The sequence below is a fragment of the Pinus tabuliformis genome, chromosome 3_2 (assembly GCF_031772625.1).
Source record: "Pinus tabuliformis cultivar Carrire ecotype Pingquan chromosome 3_2, CPIR1, whole genome shotgun sequence".
Taxonomy (NCBI): Eukaryota; Viridiplantae; Streptophyta; class Pinopsida; order Pinales; family Pinaceae; genus Pinus; species Pinus tabuliformis.
Window position 1 is genome coordinate 304,312,744 of NC_142302.1, and position 19,527 is coordinate 304,332,270.

The 19,527-nt window shown below is 37.5% G+C and overlaps 1 protein-coding gene across 2 annotated transcripts in view; it reads right to left on the reverse strand.

The window, feature by feature from the left end:
• Positions 1-19,527, reverse strand: part of LOC149180768 (KH domain-containing protein At3g08620-like) — a 187,279-nt gene that overhangs the window by 61,495 nt on the left and 106,257 nt on the right. For both annotated transcript variants that reach the window (XM_089416288.1, XM_089416287.1), the window contains exons 4-5: positions 12,222-12,338; positions 12,007-12,123 (exon numbers count right to left, since the gene is read on the reverse strand). In XM_089416288.1, coding sequence (XP_089272414.1) covers positions 12,007-12,123; positions 12,222-12,338 — 234 coding nt within the window. The remainder of the gene's footprint in view (positions 1-12,006; positions 12,124-12,221; positions 12,339-19,527) is intronic.

A 19,527-nucleotide genomic window follows, 5' to 3' on the forward strand; every position in this document is an offset into this window, starting at 1 on the left:
TTCTTCAATCCTAGTACAAACAATACATCTCTCATGTGTAAGGGATCTCTGAACTCCATCTAAAGCGATGTTGTCCCAACTCATTTCAATCCATACTTGGCATTATCTCCAAGATCCACCTGCAATATTGAATCCCTCTCTGTCAAATCCGTGAGAGAATCTTGTGAATTTGTCTTGTGCCTAGAAGCACCACTATCCACCAACTAAATATCACTATTGTTAGTAATAGCGCTTGTAAGAGCAAATACAGAAATATTCCTTTTGGAGTTCATTTGCAATTTCATCAAGTTTAGATTCCTTTGACTTCTATGGTAGATGCTCAAAATCATCATCAACATCAGTTGTTGATGCATGTTGATTTCCCTTCCTTTTCTTCGGAGGACATTGGGAGGCATGGTGTCCAAATGAATGACACTTGAAGCACTTGATTTTTTAAAGATCCTTCTTTTGATCTTGAACTAGAGCTGGTCTTCCACCTGAATTCTTCTTATCAAAGTTTCTTCTTCCTTTTCCTTTCCTTGCATGAGTTGCAAGGGCTTGAGATTCTTCATCCTGAGGTCGCTTCCAGTTGTTCTTGGACAATAATCTGGCCTCCTCTTGGACACAATCAGTCCAAAGTTAATCAAACTTGGGCAGCTCGTCCCGTGCACAAATACCCTTTACAAATGGATCACATGAAGAAGGAAATCCATTAAGAGCCACTGTAACAAACTCTACATCATCATTGGTATCTCCAATGGCCTTAAGTCGATCTTTTAGTTGGGAGACTTTCATGAGATAAATGGCCACTGAATCTGATATGGACATCATGATACAATGAAGTTGACGCCTCAAGGCCAATTTTTTTCTAGTATTCTTACTCTCGAACAATCCCACCAAGGCATCATAAATCTTTTTAGTAGTCTTTAACTCAGTAACATGTGGAACCAAATGGTCCTTGATGGAATCTATCAAGATCCTCCTAACCTTTGCTTCATTATTCTTATTACTAGCTTTCTTCTAAGCATTTGTTGGTTCTGAGACAATTTCCTTCATGTAATTAAGAATTTCATTTTCTTCCATGACAAGGAGAATTTTGGTCTTCCAAAATCTAAAATTTGTAGCACCATCCAACCTGTCGTCTACCCTTAAGATGGGCACCATCTTGACAAGAGAACTGAAACCTATACAAGCTACCAAAATACTAGGATTTGAGGTTGATCAATGGCTATCTTTCAACAAAGCTTTGTTAACATGTTGAAATTATATGGCAAGTGTAGTAGAATATAAATTTCTGCCTGATAATTACTTCCTAATTATTTTCAAACAATAATTTGCTATCATTGAATAATTATACTCAAAAACTCTCAATAGTAATGTAGCGTAAACAATAAAGGTCATAGAAAGAGAGCCATGCACAATAGACACAAAAGAAATTCACCTAGGAAACCCAACCTTGGGGAAAATCCCAGCAATTTTTTCTTGAGGACAAATTGCCTTTCAGCAAGGTTTACAAATCATAAATTTGTCTAGAAATCTATGACAATATTTCAAGTCAAACCACCAATCAAACATGTTCAAACAATTGGAAGTCAGTTCCAGTCAAAATCAGTCAAAAGTCAATTCAATAACCAAACTTCGACCTAGACAAACATGGCCCTACATTCAATGCTCAAACAATCAACTCGACATGCAGTCAAATTCAAACATGTAACTGCGATCAAACTTGCACATGTAGCCTCCAAAACTCAATCAAACAACTTGGTCAACTCAATCAACAGCTTGGTCAACTTTAGGTAATGTGGCTTGGTCAACTCGTCCTTCTCTCACACGTGCAGCCTCCAAGAGAGATAGAAAAATGAAGAACAAATTTCTCCTTTATCTAAAATTTTTCCTCCACTAGAAAAGGTCAATGAGCTTGTTATGCTGATGATTTTTATCTCACATGTTGTCTACTTATGTAGAGCTCTAGTGTTGAGTGGAGATCCATCAAGGTGGCTCCTCATCAAACGGAACCCCTTCACTAATGGAGCCTACATCACAACTCAACTTTAGACTTGATCTGATATTGATCTAAGACAAACAATTAAGGTATTACAGACTCATGTGCATGGGTGTGCCTATGTTATTTTATGCAACAGATCGATAAGACTGTGAAATACACAAATACTGAAGCAGTTAGAGAAAACATAACAAGCAAACATGTAAACACAACAAGTTTAATAAGGAGTTCACCCAATACTCCTGGGCTATGTCTCCCAGTCCAACCTTAAGTGGTGGCCTTTCTATTATGTTTTCAAAAGCATAGTTTTTACAACAGTGAGCTCAATTTGAGTCTCACACAGCAGATATAAATCAGCAGGACTGTACTTGGATCCCCCAAGTCTCTGGAGTACACAGACTCTCCTTACTGAAACTCGACCCCTATTGGTCACAGTGGTATGAGCCCAATCTGAGACCATAGTTTTAAAACTCCGACTCCGACTCCGACTCGGCCGAGGATAGACTCCGACTCCGACTCTGAAACGGTAATGACTCGGCTGGCTCGATTTCAATGACTCGGTCGTTGTAAAAAATACATTAAATATTTATTTTTTTTATACAAAAACATAATTTTAAAGATTTTAAACATAATTTTAATGATTTTCATTCATGTTTCCAAACACACAACATTATAATATAGATGGAAGACAACATATGATCAAAGTAGGCTCATGAACCAATCCATTATATCAAAATGGTACCCAATGGCAATACATAGTCAACTGTCATACATGATCAAAGACTCAAAACAAAAAACACATAACCAAGGAGGCTAGAAATGGCCTCTACAACAAAAGTAAACTATGACCAGACTCCAGTACTAGTACTACAGCTACTGGCTAGTAGCTACTGCCAGAGGAGCCAAGATCATGTCGATCAATCTCTGGATCATCATCAGAGTCAGACAGGGGGCCCCATGGCTCCTCATCATCATCATCATCTCCAAATGCAGCTGTAGAAGTGGTACCACTAGCAGGCTGTGCAACTGCAGCAGATGCAAGTTGAGATAGAGTAGATATGCGGCTGCGCTTCTGTCATGGCTGAGCAGAGGAAGCACCTACAACTGGAGTCCTTGCTGGCTGTGAGACTGAGGCTGGTGGATTGGGATTTGCATTCAACTGAACAGCATGTTCAAGTTCAACTGATGTCTCGATATCTAAATCTAAATCAAGATCCTCATCAGGATCAAACTCTACTGGACGACTCTCCACTACCCAATCTGATGTTGGATCAATGTCTTCCAACACAATGGGATCTGAATGAGGTCTTTTGTTCAGCAAATGGTTTCGTCTGAGCCGGAGGTTGTATTGGACATAAACTAGATCATTTAACCGTTTTTGATCCAAAAGGTTTCTCTTCTTTGTGTTACTTGGCAACAGGAGCAAAAACGGGAGCGGGAGCGACATTTTCAGAAGCTCCTGGATTGGGAGCGAATCCCAGAGGCGTTCAACAACCAATGTCACTAACATCAAGGTACATAGAGGGATTGGTGCTCTTGATTAAATGCGAGTTCCATACCCTAATAAATGACAAAATTCAATGGAAACATTGCAATCCTCCAATCCTGAAATCTTGAAAAACTGATAAGTCTGCTGAATTTTGAATGAAATCTAAAATTCTACTTTCTCCATATGAAATCCAATGAGGCCGAAACCACTCTCAAACATCCTGAGTCATTTCATGGTAATGTTAAAAATTTAAGTAAAAGGATGAAAATGAAGATTAAGGAGAATGTCACTTTTACTTTAAGAATTTAACATTACCATGAAATTTGAATAGCATATCAATAGTAGAGAGCATTTGAGTGTGTTAAATAGGGTTTGGGAGGGGGAAATGGACCCCAAATAACATTTAGCTAATTCATAAAACACCTTGAAGTCTAAACCAATCAGCAAACCCCCTAAAATTTCATTAAAATAATGTTAAATCGTTGTTTTAGTGGGTTACAAGCCGTTGTTTGTGACTCGGCCAACCGAGCCATTTTTTGTACCGAGTCACTCTGGAGGGCAATGGAACGGACCAACTCGGCCGTTTCTGTTTCGGAACGGCCGTTTTTTAAAACTATGTCTGAGACTCATACATGACAGGCATATACAGAGGAGTTCGCTTGAACCTCTCAAGCCTTCTCTGGAATACACAGACTCTCTGACTCTCTCTGGTTCTGTCTAGCTCGATGTTGTCTTTGCTTCTGCAGGTCAGCTCAGCTTCTTCTCTCTGCTCTTAGCTTTCTGCGTCTAACTAACTCTCTTCTCCCTCTGTCAGTCTGTGGCTTTAAAGCTAATCTGCTTTCTAACTATTCGTTTCCGCTTCCCGGCTTTTTGGTTCCCCTGCCTCTATCTATTTGAATCCCTCTGTTCTGCGTAATCATCACTGTATAATGCCTCATAGGGAGGTGGCCACCTATTTCATAACGAACTGAGTGTCAGTTCTCTTGGACGTTTTCGAAATGACCGTTTAATCCATTAACTCCAAGAATGCCCGCAAAACACGACCTTCTGCCAACACATCGTCCACCTCGGACTTCAAATCTTATACAACTCTGCCTGTTAACCTCATCAAATCCGGTCATCCATCGGAACGTGTCTCCGTCGTTGATCTGGAGCCTCCAAATCCTATAGTCATCGTTCATATCGGGCGAGTAAGTAACATGATGTTTACCCGTCCGATGTGAGCGGTTTTCTCTCTCTTCCGCCGGACGTGTGGCACCCATTGTGTGGCATCGGGCGAGACTCGGTTGAAACCGCTTACCGCTCGAAGCCCTTCCGATATTCTGCTAGTTTTTGTGGGACCCTGCCTCTGACGGAATCGGCGCGATATCCGTTACATTTTATAACCTTTCGGGTTCGGTTGCTCGAGGCTTTTCCTTCTTTGAGGGGTTTGCCCGACAATATGCGATTAGCAACTAATCGCATATCAGAAACCACCCCTGTTTCTCGAAAAGGCCTCCCGTTTTGCTAATTCGTGACAGCGCGCGTTACCATGGGCCAACGGTCTACGCGCTTGACCGAGGGTCCTCGTTGCTCCGCGCTGATCACAAATTGCAATTGTTACGAGGATATTTCTGATAAGCTTGATCTTTATAAGACTTTGAAACTTTGGCATAATTTTAAGAGTTCATGAAAACTTAGAGAGTGTTCTAGGATCCAATTCGGATCACGGCCTTCCCACTGAAAAAGCTTTTGGTCACCCAAAAGTTGGTTTTTAAGCATCAATCAAGTGAGGGTATAGATTCCTCGCTTGCCCAATTTCTCTCCATCTTGCACTGCTTGGTTTTGAACCTTTGAGCCCAATCCTGAGGTACTCAACATCCCCTCTGCGCGTTGTTCTTACCTTCCTGTCCAAAACTATATCTTCCTGCAATTCATTGAGATATTCAGGCAACAAATCATCAATAGAAGGCAATTAACTCTGCTCTTTGGGATCTTCAACCAATGAAGGTTCAAATATTCTCAAGCTTTCTGCATTAACAACTGAATAGATGTGCATGTAAGTTGGCAAATCAAGGTGAAAAGCATTCTCACCAATTTTCTCAAGTATTTTGAAAGGTCCATACCTTATTGGCTTCAGCTTCTTACCTTCACCTTGCATTCTGTCTTTGCTGATATACAGCCAGACTTGATCACCAACTTGGAAACTATGCTCAATCTGATGCTTATCATGCCTTGTCTTGTCCTTGGCTTGGCTCTTTTCCAACTGTTCCTGTACTGCGTGGTGAATCTCTTGGATTTGTTCAATGAACTTGGTTGCCTTGTCCACATCACTGTGTCCATCAAAAGCGATGTCTTTACCAAAGACAAAATCCAAGGGAGACCTTGGTGTGAAACCAAAATAGGTCTCAAAAGGAGATCTCTGTGTAGAAGAATGTTTAGCTTAGTTGTAAGCATGTTGCACATAACATAGGTGTTCATCCCAAAGCTTGGGATGCTTGTTGCAATAGCCTTTGAGCAACTGGATCACTGTCCTCTTGAACACTTCTGTTTGGTCATCTGTTTGCGGATGAAAAGTTGTGCTCTTCTTCAGTCTGGTGTCCATAAATTCCCACAGACTCAACCAAAATTTCCCAACAAATCGGGAGTCTCGATCAGATATAATGTAAGTGGGTAATCCAAAATGAACCCATACATGCTGGAAGAACAACTTGGCAGTTTGTTCAGTTGTAATCTGTTTGTTACAATGTATTAAAATACACATTTTGTTGAACCTATGCACAATAACATATAAATAGTCATGACCTTTTCTAGATTTAGGCAGTCCCCCAACAAAGTCCATGGAAACACTTTCCCAAGGATGAGAAGGAACTGGTAGTGGAGTGTACAAACCTAGCTTTCTATTGCTAGGCTTGCTTTTAGCACACATGGTACACCCTCTTACATATCTAGAAACTATTTCATTCATTTTTGGCCAATAACAAAATCTTTGCAGCAGTGCAACTATTTCACTTACACCAAAGTGATCTGATATTAGAGAAGTGTGTGCTTCTCGAATTATCTTTACTCTTTCAGTTTGTGGAAGGCATAACTTTCCAAAATGATACAAGAGTCGGTCCTTAACATGATAATCTAATTCTTCTACTTGTTTGCCATATCTTAAAGTTGCATATACATCTTTAAAATCTATATCTTGAGCATATTGTTCAATGTACCTTTCATGCAATACTAAATTATGCTCAAGTATAGTAGATGCATTTATGATTGGTCTAGACAGCATATCTGCAACTTTATTGTGTATGCCCTTTTTATATCTGATGACAAGATGAAACTGTTGTAGAAAACCCATCCACCTATAGTGTCTTGATTGCTGCAACTTAGTTTGTGAGTGCAAATATTGAAGTGGTTGATGATCAGTATGTATAACTGTCTCTTTGCCCATTAGGTAATGTTTCCACTTTTTCACACTCTGTACTAATGCATACAATTCTTTATCATATGTGGGATAATTAACTACTACAGAATTAAATGTCTTAGAATGATAACATATGGGTTTATCGTGCTACATCAACACTGCTCCCATGGCATAGTCACTCGCATCTGTTTCAATCTCAAATGGTCTTTGAGGATTGGGCAGTGCTAGTACTAGTGTTGTACTAATCTTTTCTTTCAAGGTGTCGAAGGCTTTCCGTTGTTTGCCTCCCCACTGAAACACCTTGTTCAATCCTGTTAAAGCATCTAAGGGAGCTACAATCAAGGAAAAGTTAGAAATAAACTTTCTCCAATATTGTGTTGCTCCTAGGAAGTTTCTAACTTCTGTAGCAGATTTGGGTTTAGGCCAGTTTACAATGACTGCAACCTTAGAGAGATCTATCTTCAATTCACCACCCCCTACAATATGACCCAAATAATTCAAATATGTTTTGCCAAATTCACATTTTGAGAGCTTAACATAAAGATTTTCTCTTTTCAAAACATCTAGAATCTGCCTTACATGCTTCAAATGTTCTTCCCATGTTTTACTAAATATAAGAATGTCGTCTAAATATACAATGACAAAATCATCAAAAAAAGGTCCGAGTACATCATTCATTACTCTCATGAAAGTAACAGGAGCATTAGTTAAGCCAAAGGCATAACCAACCACTCATACAATCCCTGCTTTGTTTTGAAAGCAGCCTTCCATGCATCTTGCTCTGCAACTCTGACTTGATGGTAGCCACTATCCAAGTCCAACTTGGAAAAATACACAGCTTCTTTCAATTGATCTAGTAGATCATCTATGCGAGGAAGGGGATAACGATTTTTTATCGTTATCTTATTCAGTACTTGGTAATCAATGCACATTCTCCATGAGCCATCTTTCTTTCTCACCAAGACAATTGGAGACCCACATGGCGATGTGCTAGGTCTTATGAACCCTTTCTCGAGCAGCTCCTGTACCTGCTTCTTGATTTTTGCATTCTCTAAAGCGAACAACCTGTACATTCTGATGTTAGGCAATGGAGCATCTTGCTGCAAATTAATATCATGTAATATTTCCTTTTTGGGTGGCAGACCTTTGGGTTCTTGAAATAGTATATCATATTCTGAAACAACTTTTTCTAAATCAACTTGTTGTTTAGCATTACAGCACTCAAATACATTGGTTTTATCAAGTTTCTTTTCCTTTACAACCATCAGTAGAAATTGTTTGCATGAATTTACAATTCTTTTCATCTGCCCTGAGTTTATGAGAGTATAATTTATTCTTCAATCTATGAGCTCTTACAATATATTCAATTCCATCTTTAACGAGTTGATACTTGTTTTCAGCGCTATAGAAAATAGCTTTTCTATCATACAAGTAAGGACTTCCTCAAACAATTCCACATATATCCAAGAACCACCCCGTTTCTCGAAAAGGCCTCCTGTTTTGCTAATTCGGGAGAGCACGCGTTACCATGGGCTGACGGTCTACGCGCTTGACCGAGGGTCCTCGTTGCTCTGCACTGATCACAAATTGCAACTGTTACGAGGATATTTCTGATAAGCTTGATCTTTATAAGACTTTGAAACTTTGGCATAATTTTAAGAGTTCATGAAAACTTAGAGTGTTCTAGGATCCAATTCGAATCAAGACTAGAATTGTTTACCCCATTGTTGGGTGAAAACCCCCAATCAATAAATAATTCAAACAAGCTCTATAAAAAACAGATCACTCCATCTCGGAGCACAATGTGAGCATTGTGGACCATTCACCCCTAGCCAAATCAACATGGCCCCATGGGTGAATGTATCAATCTCCACTAGTCAAATCAGCGTGACCCCAATGGGAAATGTCTACCCCTGGACCATTTACCCCAAGCATGGACCAATGGGTAAATGTATCATTCTCCCACTAGTTAAATCAACATGAGCCCATGGAAGAATGTTTGCCCAATGCTACAAAAACATCAAAAGTGGGTGCAACTTGGGCCGAGTGGAGAATATCAAAATCAGAGTGGGGAAGTATGGTGAGAAGGTTGTTGATTGATGAAAAATTATAACGGATCAAGGTACTTTTGCCCTATTTTGCCCTAGGGTTTTATCAATACTTATATGTAGAACATGCAACAAAATATAAATTAACATTGTAACTATGCTCACAATGTGATTATGTAATTTCCAACTATGATGACACTACTACAACATGGTCGAGTAACTCAAACAAAAATCCAATTCATTATCACAATGCTCCAACCAATTACAACATGCTCAATACAAATTTCCCACTTCACCACAAGAGATTACAATTCAATACCCGTACCATTGATTTTTGGCAAATTATAGGCCTATTCAGACTTCGAAATCTATAAAGAAAGCCTAGTTTCTTACTATTCAATCCCACCTATAGATTTTTCTACAATAACACCGTTATAAGGAACGAAACACAAGTAATGTAGGTCGAAGCCCTACTAGAAATAATTTACTTCATGTGATGCTGACACAGGGTCCTTCACGGTTTGCAATTGTCCTTCATAAGCACTTGAAGACCTGAGTTTGAGAATCAGAAGCTTGTTGAAAGAAGAACATGAGCCTAAATACAATTCATTTGACCCTGGGCACAACAATTTTGGACCGTTGAACTGGCTAGGGTTTCCTGAGTCTTCAATCAATTCGTTGTCAGGCTCGTGCTCTTTTTTTCAACAGGCTTCTGCTTCTCAATTCAATAGATTCGTTGTCGGGCTCGTGTTCTTTTTCAACAGGCCTTCGCTTCTCAATTCACTAGATTCATTGTCCCTTTTGGAGATATTCCGAACTCTACAAACCAATAATTATGTTATTTGGTTCCCTTATAAATCCACTACCTGTCCAGGGCAGGATTAAGGAGTTTGAACCCTTATTGACTGCCCAAAAATATTTGCATACCTCTACTATGTGTATTGAAGGGGTTCCAGAGATAAGGAAACCTTTGTTGTCCTTCACAAGGTGATAAACAGAAATATTTCACTTTTTCTGAGAATTTCGCTCTTCAAAGACCCTCGTTGCTTCAGATGGCTCTTGTTCAAGACCACAACCCTTGAATTTGTGCCCAACCAGAAACCCTTATGCCCTAAAGAACAGAGAAAGTGTCTCAAAATTTCGCCTATCCTTCAAGGTATTCTTGTGCCATAACAAAGGACAATAAAAAATAAAGGTAAAGGGAGATTATCAACTATGGTGGAATATTTCACCACCAAAATTGATATGAAAAAGGGGTCTTAAGCACTCAGAGCCTCGGTTTCAAAAGAATAGAGATAAATGATCCAATTCCTGATGATTCCAAATGAATTCAACCCTCTTATATTTATATATTTCCTAGAGGGTTCTCTTCTTAAATGATTGAGTAAACTTTACTCCAAACCACAATTTTGGGTTTCTTTGCCCAATTGCCCCAAACTCGCCCAGATTTTGGGGTTTCCCCCTTTATCAATGACTATAGCCTATGGGAATCAATAAGCTACTTTGTCCCTTGGACAATTATTTTTTCTGAAACATTACAAGATTGATTTTTTGCTCAAGCACAAAACTTACATTTGATCTTCTCTGAGATGCAGACACAACCAATCCTTTCTTGGGAGAGGTTTATGATGGCATAGATACCATGGTTGAGGAATTGTGGAAATTATTTCACAAGAGGCTCCCACTCTTCATTTTGTTGATCTTGATTTCGCAGAGCAAGTGAGGTTCATCATTGTTTCGAGGTGGAATGCCTTAAACAATCCATTGCACACTTTCGTACATCCTCTAAATCCTAAATTTTATGATGAAGAATTCATTGCTCAAAGCAATGGAAGGAGGAAGATCCCACATGAGGACAAGGAGGTGATCATTGGAGTGAAGAAATCCTTTCAGAGGTTGTTTTCATCTTCTTTACAAACTAATGTGAGGGAGGAATTTGCCTGTTTTGTTGTTGGATTAGAGGATTTTGCAAACATATCAGTTTTGGAAAGAGAGAAGGACCATGAACACTGTTAAATGGTGGACTTGTCATGGGGCAAACGTTGTGTTTATTTGCAAAGTATTTCCACTCGTATTCTATCACAAGTGGCAAGCTCTTCATCAGTAAAACAAATATGGAGCACCTACAGTTTCATTCATAATGTGAAGCACAACAGGTTGGAATTGCAGAACACAGAGGACCTTGTATATGTGCATTCAAACCTATGCCTTGTGCCTCGCAAGAGAAAGAATATATAAGTGGACCTCAAAAAGAGTGGGATGTGGATGCAAAATGCCCAGACTTAGAGATCTCTCCTGTTGCTCTTGATGTTGGTGGTAGTGGTGATGCAACTGGAGGTGGAATTGCCTATTCTTCCAATCCATGGATTGGTTCTGTTGAACAGGCATCTTGTTCTATTTTTAATGATGAGGATGAGGATGAGGATTATGATGATTAGTGATATGTAATTTTATTTGTCTTTAGCTCATGTTTTATTTCAGTTTTAGCACATATAGCCTCATGTATAAAGGCTGGTTTTGAAATCTTGGACCTATAGCCTCATCTATAAAGGTTAATTTTGAATTTTGCATCATGTAATCATCTATGAGAGTTAAGATAGACTTGGTTTTCCTTTTAAATCATCATTTATGGATCTTATTCTTTTTCTTTCTTGCAAGATAATGTGTTATTCACTTATTTATAATATATATATATATATATGATGTTTCGGCCAATGTTTCCATTTTTGGGAGGTGACATTTCTAAACGTACCCATTTTGGAAACTCCAAAATGTTTTGGCATTTCGTGCAACATAGTTGCTGATATACCTTTCTATTCAAATGTATGTGTAAAATTCAACATTGTATCAATTTCCCATAATTCTAAATTGTTGGGCAAGAAGAAAAAGAAAAATTGAAAATTATAACAGGAAATTAACCATGCTCTCAACACTTTTGGCATGCACAGACATTAAAAAACATATAAGCCTAATGCAAATGTTGTCATAGTTAAAATGCCTATACCATCAAACACACATTCATATATTTGTTGTTTTCTTCTGCAGTGTATAAAAACAGATGCTGAGTGAGTATGCTTCAATCATAATGCACTACCTTTGCAGAGTCCTTAACAGAGCCTCTTCCTCTAATAAAAACCCGGCAACCAGTTGTAGCTTCAACTCTCTTCAGTGAGTTTCCTCTAGGTCCTAAGAGCCGACCAACAAAATTGAACTGAAACCATCCATTAGGACTCTTGGTAAGAAACTTACAGAAAGAAAATAAACATACGTACAAAAATTACAGATATTTTCATATATCAACTCACATACATGAGGAAATTTGTCAGCCGGAACATCCATTCGCAGAACTGTTTTGACAACAGGGTTAATGGAACCTGCAGGTGCTCCATGCCAACCCATAGATGTTGCTTGTGAAATGCTCATTCTCTGCATTATATTCAAGGAACCTAACTTCAACTTTTTATACTTAATAAAATATAACATTTACAATTATCCAAAAAAGGAGTATTGACAGAATAAAACAGGCAGACACGTTATTTTGTGAATTTTATGACAAAATCAAATCAACAATCCATCTATTTTGCAAGTGTGAACTAGTCTTAGCACGTTCAAACTTCAAACAGCTAAAGCTCTAAAGCAAAACGGTTTTAAAGCATTTGTCATAGGGGTCTTTTCACTAACAAGTTCAAAAAATGAAAATTTCAGGTGTATAACTAATATTCCTAATGTCTTTGCACATCTAAACCATTTTCACAGCAACTAGCCATATTTACAAGCAACACAACCAGGTCTAAGGCTTAATTAAACACCATGCTGGATGAACCAATTATCTGATGAACTTCAGCTACAGGTTTCTAAGCATCTATTAACAATTCCAGGTTTCCCATAAATTTGTAGGAGGTAGCTTGAACTCTTATTCAAGGTGGTTCCAACCAACCAACTGTTTGACCAATTCCTTCCAAAAGCTGCTCTAAAACTTGAGATGCAAACAATAATTGTTTTATGTAAACCATCTTATCAATATATATTTTCACTATATGATGTGTTTTATATGTGAATTGCACTGCTTTCAAGCATGCATATTTGGTTGATCAACCTACAACAAATACACTAACTTTATCATCTAATTTAGGCATTCCCTGGTCAGGTCCTCAGGGGGGAGTAGCCCAATAATATCTTTGATGACAACCATGTTGCAAGAAAGAAGAGCCTGCTAACAGCCTAAAGGCATTCTTCAAGATAGAGCCTCTATGTTAATAAACAATGTATTTTGCAGAAGTATTAGGCAATCCTGTAATTAAATTCATACTATTGCTTTCCCAATTCTTAAGTGGAATCAGTAAGGGTAGTAATAATGCCAAGGTCCATTTGTACCGACTGTCTTGGCAAATACTTTATTCCAATATATTTTTTTTGTATTTCTGACTTTGATCCCTTCAAAAAGAAAGATTCCTTGTCTTGAGATAAGTTTTAAAAACTTGTGTATGTCCAGCAATAGGTACTAAATGTCATCCCTCAAGGATTTGTTTACGAAATTTCAAGTCTTGACCAGTATATATTCAAAACTTTTATCATATAATGTCATATTTCCATTCAAATGTTGCATGTTTCTCTTAATGGATTTCTTAGATGAGTTGCACTAGTTGTGGACTTTTGGCATACTTTGCATGCATATCATCAAACCTAGTGAGGTTATTAATTGTTGGTCTTATTCAATTGAATTCTATGTTGCAGGAAACGGCCCCCAATCTGGCGTACCCATACCAAAAACACCAAAACGCAGCTGAAACACCTATATGGCATTTCCTGATTTGGAAACACAGCCGAAACGTTTTACCAGCATTTTAGCCCAAATATGCCCCATTTCCACAATTGTTTTTGTTTGTGGGGGCTCACTCAAGTGCCCAAGAAGGTTGTGGGGTCCTTCTACAGCCAAAAAATATTTAATCTACCACTAGAATTTATCTCTAATCACTCCACAAACTAATTTATCTCTAATAAATCCACGCTCTAGTTTGGCTAAACAAGCACCTTGCTCTATATTTGCTAATCAGGATGAGGATGAGGATTATTAGGAGATGTAATTGTACATGTTTTAGCTCATGTTTTATATCACATAGCCACATATTAAGGCTGATTTTGAATGTATAGCCTCATGTATAAAGGCTGCTATAGGAATCATGGATGTATAGCCTCATCTATAAGGGATACTTTTGGATTTTGCTAGAAAGTTAATACAGACATGGTTTCCCTTCTGAAATTTCATTTGTCTCAATCTTTCTTTTCCTGTAAGGTAATGTGTTATTAACTTATTTGTTAAAAATTATATCTATATCTTTTCCTGTAAGGTAATGTGTTATTAACTTATTTGTTAAAAATTATATCTATATATATATATATAGATATAATTTTTAACAAATAAGTTAATAACACATTACCTTACAGGAAAAGAAAGATTGAGACAAATGAAATTTCAGAAGGGAAACCAATACATATATATATATCATTTGTCTCAATCTTTCTTTCCTTGTAAGGTAATGTGTTATTAACTTATTTGTTAAAAATATATATATATATATATATATATATTTTGTTGTTTGGGGGGGTGGGGGATGTCACATCCCCAGCCATACCCATTTTAGAAACTTCCAGAAGTTTCCACATTTCATGTAACTTGGATTGAATTCTGTGTTGTCTTGACGAGGCATCAACTAACATATTGGTTGTGGCTTTGTTACCGGAAATGCTGCCCCCAACTCCAGGAAACGTCGTTCGGCGTTTCAGATACGGAAACGCATACGAAACGGCATGGAAACATTTCCGCCACGTTTCAATTTTTCGGAAACAGCCAGCCTGATATCAGAAACACTTCAATGGAGTTTGAAGAAAATTTGATCCGTTTCCAGAAAATATAGATACTTTTCCAAGTTTCCAGGTTTCCAATGTTCTAGGCACTTTATTGCAAGAATATATATACCAGGTTTGTTTGTCCAAAGCATGTAAATGCAGCTGAATTCTTTGCAGACCTTATATCCACTGATTACAGCTAATCTGAAAGTGAACATTTATTTTGAAAAAGGATTCGTGACATGATAGAGGTATTTTCCAACAAGCATAGTTTTAAAACTCCGACTCCGACTCCGACTCGGCCGAGGATAGACTCCGACTCCGATTCCGAAACGGTAATGACTCGGCCGGCTCGATTTCAATGACTCGGTCGTTGTAAAAAATACATTAAATATTTATTTATTTTATACAAAAACATAATTTTAATGATTTTCATTCATGTTTCCAAACACACAACATTATAATATAGATGGAAGACAACATATGATCAAAGTAGGCTCATGAACCAATCCATTATATCAAAATGGTACCCAATGGCAATACATAGTCAACTGTCATACATGATCAAAGACTCAAAACAAAAAACACATAACCAAGGAGGTTAGAAATGGCCTCTACAACAAAAGTAAACTATGACCAGACTCCAGTACTAGTACTACAGCTACTGGCTAGTAGCTACTGCCAGAGGAGCCAAGATCATGTCGATCAATCTCTGGATCATCATCAGAGTCAGACAGGGGGCCCCATGGCTCCTCCTCATCATCATCATCTCCAAATGCAGTTGTAGAAGTGGTACCACTAGCAGGCTGTGCAACTGCAGCAGATGCAAGCTGAGATAGAGTAGATATGCCGCTGCGCTTCTGTCATGGCTGAGCAGAGGAAGCACCTACAACTGGAGTCCTTGTTGGATGTGAGATTGAGGCTGGTGGATTGGGATTTGCATTCAACTGAACAGCATGTTCAAGTTCAACTGATGTCTCGATATCTAAATCTAAATCAAGATCCTCATCAGGATCAAACTCTACTGGACGACTCTCCACTACCCAATCTGATGTTGGATCAATGTCTTCCAACACAATGGGATCTGAATGAGGTCTTTTATTCAGCAAATGGTTTCGTCTGAGCCGGAGGTTGTATTGGACATAAACTAGATCATTTAACCGCTTTTTATCCAAACGGTTTCTCTTCTTTGTGTTACTTGGGAGCAGGAGCGAAAACGGGAGCGGGAGCGACATTTTCAGAAGCTCCTGGTTTGGGAGCAAATCCCAGAGGCGTTCGACAACCAATGTCACTAACATCAAGGTACATAGAGGGATTGGTGCTCTTGATTAAATACGAGTTCCATACCCTAATACATGACAAAATTCAATGGAAACATTGCAATCCTCCAATCCTGAAATCTTGAAAAACTGATAAGTCTACTGGATTTTGAATGAAATCTAAAATTCTACTTTCTCCATATGAAATCCAATGAGGCCAAAACCACTCTCAAACATCCTGAGTCATTTCATGGTAATGTTAAAAATTTAAGTAAAAGGATGAAAATGAAGATTAAGGAGAATGTCACTTTTACTTTAAGAATTTAACATTACCATGAAATTTGAATAGCATATCAATAGTAGAGAGCATTTGAGTGTGTTAAATAGGGTTTGGGAGGGGGAAATGGACCCCAAATAACATTTAGCTAATTCATAAAACACCTTGAAGTCCAAACCAATCAGCAAACCCCCTAAAATTTCATTAAAATAATGTTAAATCGTTGTTTTAGTGGGTTACAGGCCGTTGTTTGTGACTCGGCCGAGTCATGGTTGACTCGGCCAACCGAGCCATTTTTTGTACCGAGTCACTCTGGAGGGCAATGGAACGGACCAACTCGGTCGTTTCTGTTTCGAAACGACCGTTTTTTAAAACTATGCCAACAAGTTTTCAACAATGTCAGATCTGAAGGATGGAAACTCATAAGTTATCTATGAAATCAAGAAGGAAAGTTGTTACCCACAAAGTTGGCTGGTGGAAGCAGTTTCTTTGCATTAGGTTAAATTTCTCAGCATTTATTTACTAGTATCATACTTCACATTGCACAATACTTAATTGCTCAAATTGTGGCATCTTAATTCTTGATCACATAATCTTAAGTTGTGAATAAATAAATCCAACTTACTTCTTTCTATGAATTTTAGAGCATCTCCTATTGTAGCTACTGGAATACAATCCAATTTATACTGTGTAGACATTGTTATTTACAATGATTAAATTTACATTATATTCGGTGATACTAAACCACATTTCTATGTCACGACTCCTTTAGAGTCTAGACCAAGATATTGTGCAACATACTATTTACAAAGTCAAATTCACTATGTTGCCTCTATGTTAGTGCTGTCAAATTCATTAGAAAAATATATAATTTCATGAAGTATGATGTGACTCTGAAAAAAATATCATATTCCTTTAAATTGAGTCGGTATTGAGATTTTAATCAAAGGTGCCAACTTGAATGTTATAATAATCATTGATGATGATGATGATGATGACAATGTTTATACTGAATTGATGATAACGATTTGATGATGATTAAGTATTTTTAAATATAGAATCTAGATTCTAAAGACTAAAAGATGAATGATAATATGAAATTTTTATTTTATCATATATATATATATGTGTGTGTGTGTGTGTGTGTGAGTGTGTGTGTGTGTCGTTTCCTTCTTGTATTGTATCGAGATTTTTCGAAAATTTGTCGTATCCGTAACCGTTTCAGTGCAACTTAGGTTTGAACCTTCCCAACTCATCTTTATTTTTCATGAGATAATTCCCACTGATCAAGTAAGTATTGGAGGCTATTGTGATCAGTCTTGACTCTTATGTTAAGCATACTTCCCTATATGTACTACCTTCATTTGTATAAGGCGTGTATTATAGCCAGGATCTCATTGTTAACGATTAATTTTCTCCTTTAGTTTCCAAATTTCAAATGCATTAGGATGTCAATCACACATTAGGATTTCCTCTACTCTTGTTCTAAGAGCATCACATTCCACTGCAAAAGGGCCTTGATAATTACCGTGGATAAGATTGAAACTGTTATGATTTTTAAAGATGATGAAAGTATTGTTCTCCTTCAGAAGACCACTGGTATTGGTCTTTTTCAAGGAGATCAGTTAAGGTCGGTGTAATGTGAGCAATGAGAATAATATTTCACAAATCTGCTATAATAGTTTGAAACTCAAGTAATCCTGACAACACCTTGTGCTTCTTAAGTTGGGAAAAGTCAATTATTGCTGTAATCTTTGAGAGGTCAACCTAAACACCATCCTTTGAGGTGACATGACCATGGTAATTCAATTCCTCTTGGCTAAAACTCCACTTTGATATTTTGCATAGAGCTTAGCAATTTCTAAGAAAGATAGGATTAGATCAATTTCTTTTAAATGCTACTTCTAAGTTTTATTAGCAATTAAAATATCATCAAAGAAGACCAATGTAAATTTCCATAGAAATGAAGCTAATAACTTATACTCGGTTTGTTTGGAATGTTTCATAGAATTTGCTAAACCAAACAACATCACTTTTAATTTATAGTGCTCTTCATGTGTGTGGAATGTTGTTTCTGAATCATCTTCGCCATGGATTTTTGATCTGATATTACCCCAATCAGAAGTCAAGTTTGGAGAAATAATGTGCCCCATGTAAATCATCCATGAACTCATTGATCCTTGGAAATGGATATCTATTTTTTACAGGTAATTTTGTTATGTGGTATGTAAGAAATACACATTCTGAACATCCTATCCTTTTTGCAAGTTAGTATTACTAATGTTGCTAAAGGACCACTATTAAATATCTACTTTATTACCCTCCCTTATTGGTCATACTGGAAAGTATGCTAAGCTTATCTCTAAATTTCAGAGACTTATGGACTAGGAGGATTGGTCAATATGTCCATAGTTTGCGTGAGTTGCACAATCCTGATGCTCTATTTCTTCATTCTCCATTGGTTGCCAAATGTTGTGACAACGAACTTCACCTGCTTTGCTGCTGAAGAAAGAGAGGATACCTCACCAACTTAAAAACACTCCCATTGTAGCAATGACATGTACTCTGGTATATACAGTACATAACTGAACTTCCAAATGAAAATACATACAAACGTTGAGACTCTAAATGGCCTACAGAGTAAAAAAATAAACATATTATGTAATATAATTACAATGTTCAAACAAATTACATGGTAGATACTAACATATTAAGAACGTCATCCCCTAGATCAAGATCCTCATCATCCTTTGCATGGGTATCTTCAGCACCACGCATCTAAATCACTCTCTTTCCTAGAACTCTGAATCCCTGATATATCCAAATGCTCACAAATGTTTAATGAGAAGAATCTGAGGCAAATAAATGTAGTCTCTATGTTTAAATAGGCTAAGATTAGGGCGTAGAATGCGAGTGAACTATTTTTGTGGTCTAATTTTAATTTTTATGTTGCTTTCTGAACTCTGTCATGGTCAGGTTGGATGTTGAACAGAGTGGTTCGAATCAGAATCAGTGTAACTAGTTGGTTCTTAGCAGAAACTGTAAGAACCAGTCTAGAGGATGTTTTCACATAAAACCAATCCAGAAAACTCAAAAAAATAATTTAAACCAGCCATTTTTTAACACTGAGCTATGAACTAAGTGTGGTGTGTAATACAAACAAAAAAAATCACTCCTCTCTCATTGGAACAAGTGTGGCATCCCAATCCTAATCTCTTGCAGGGATGAATCT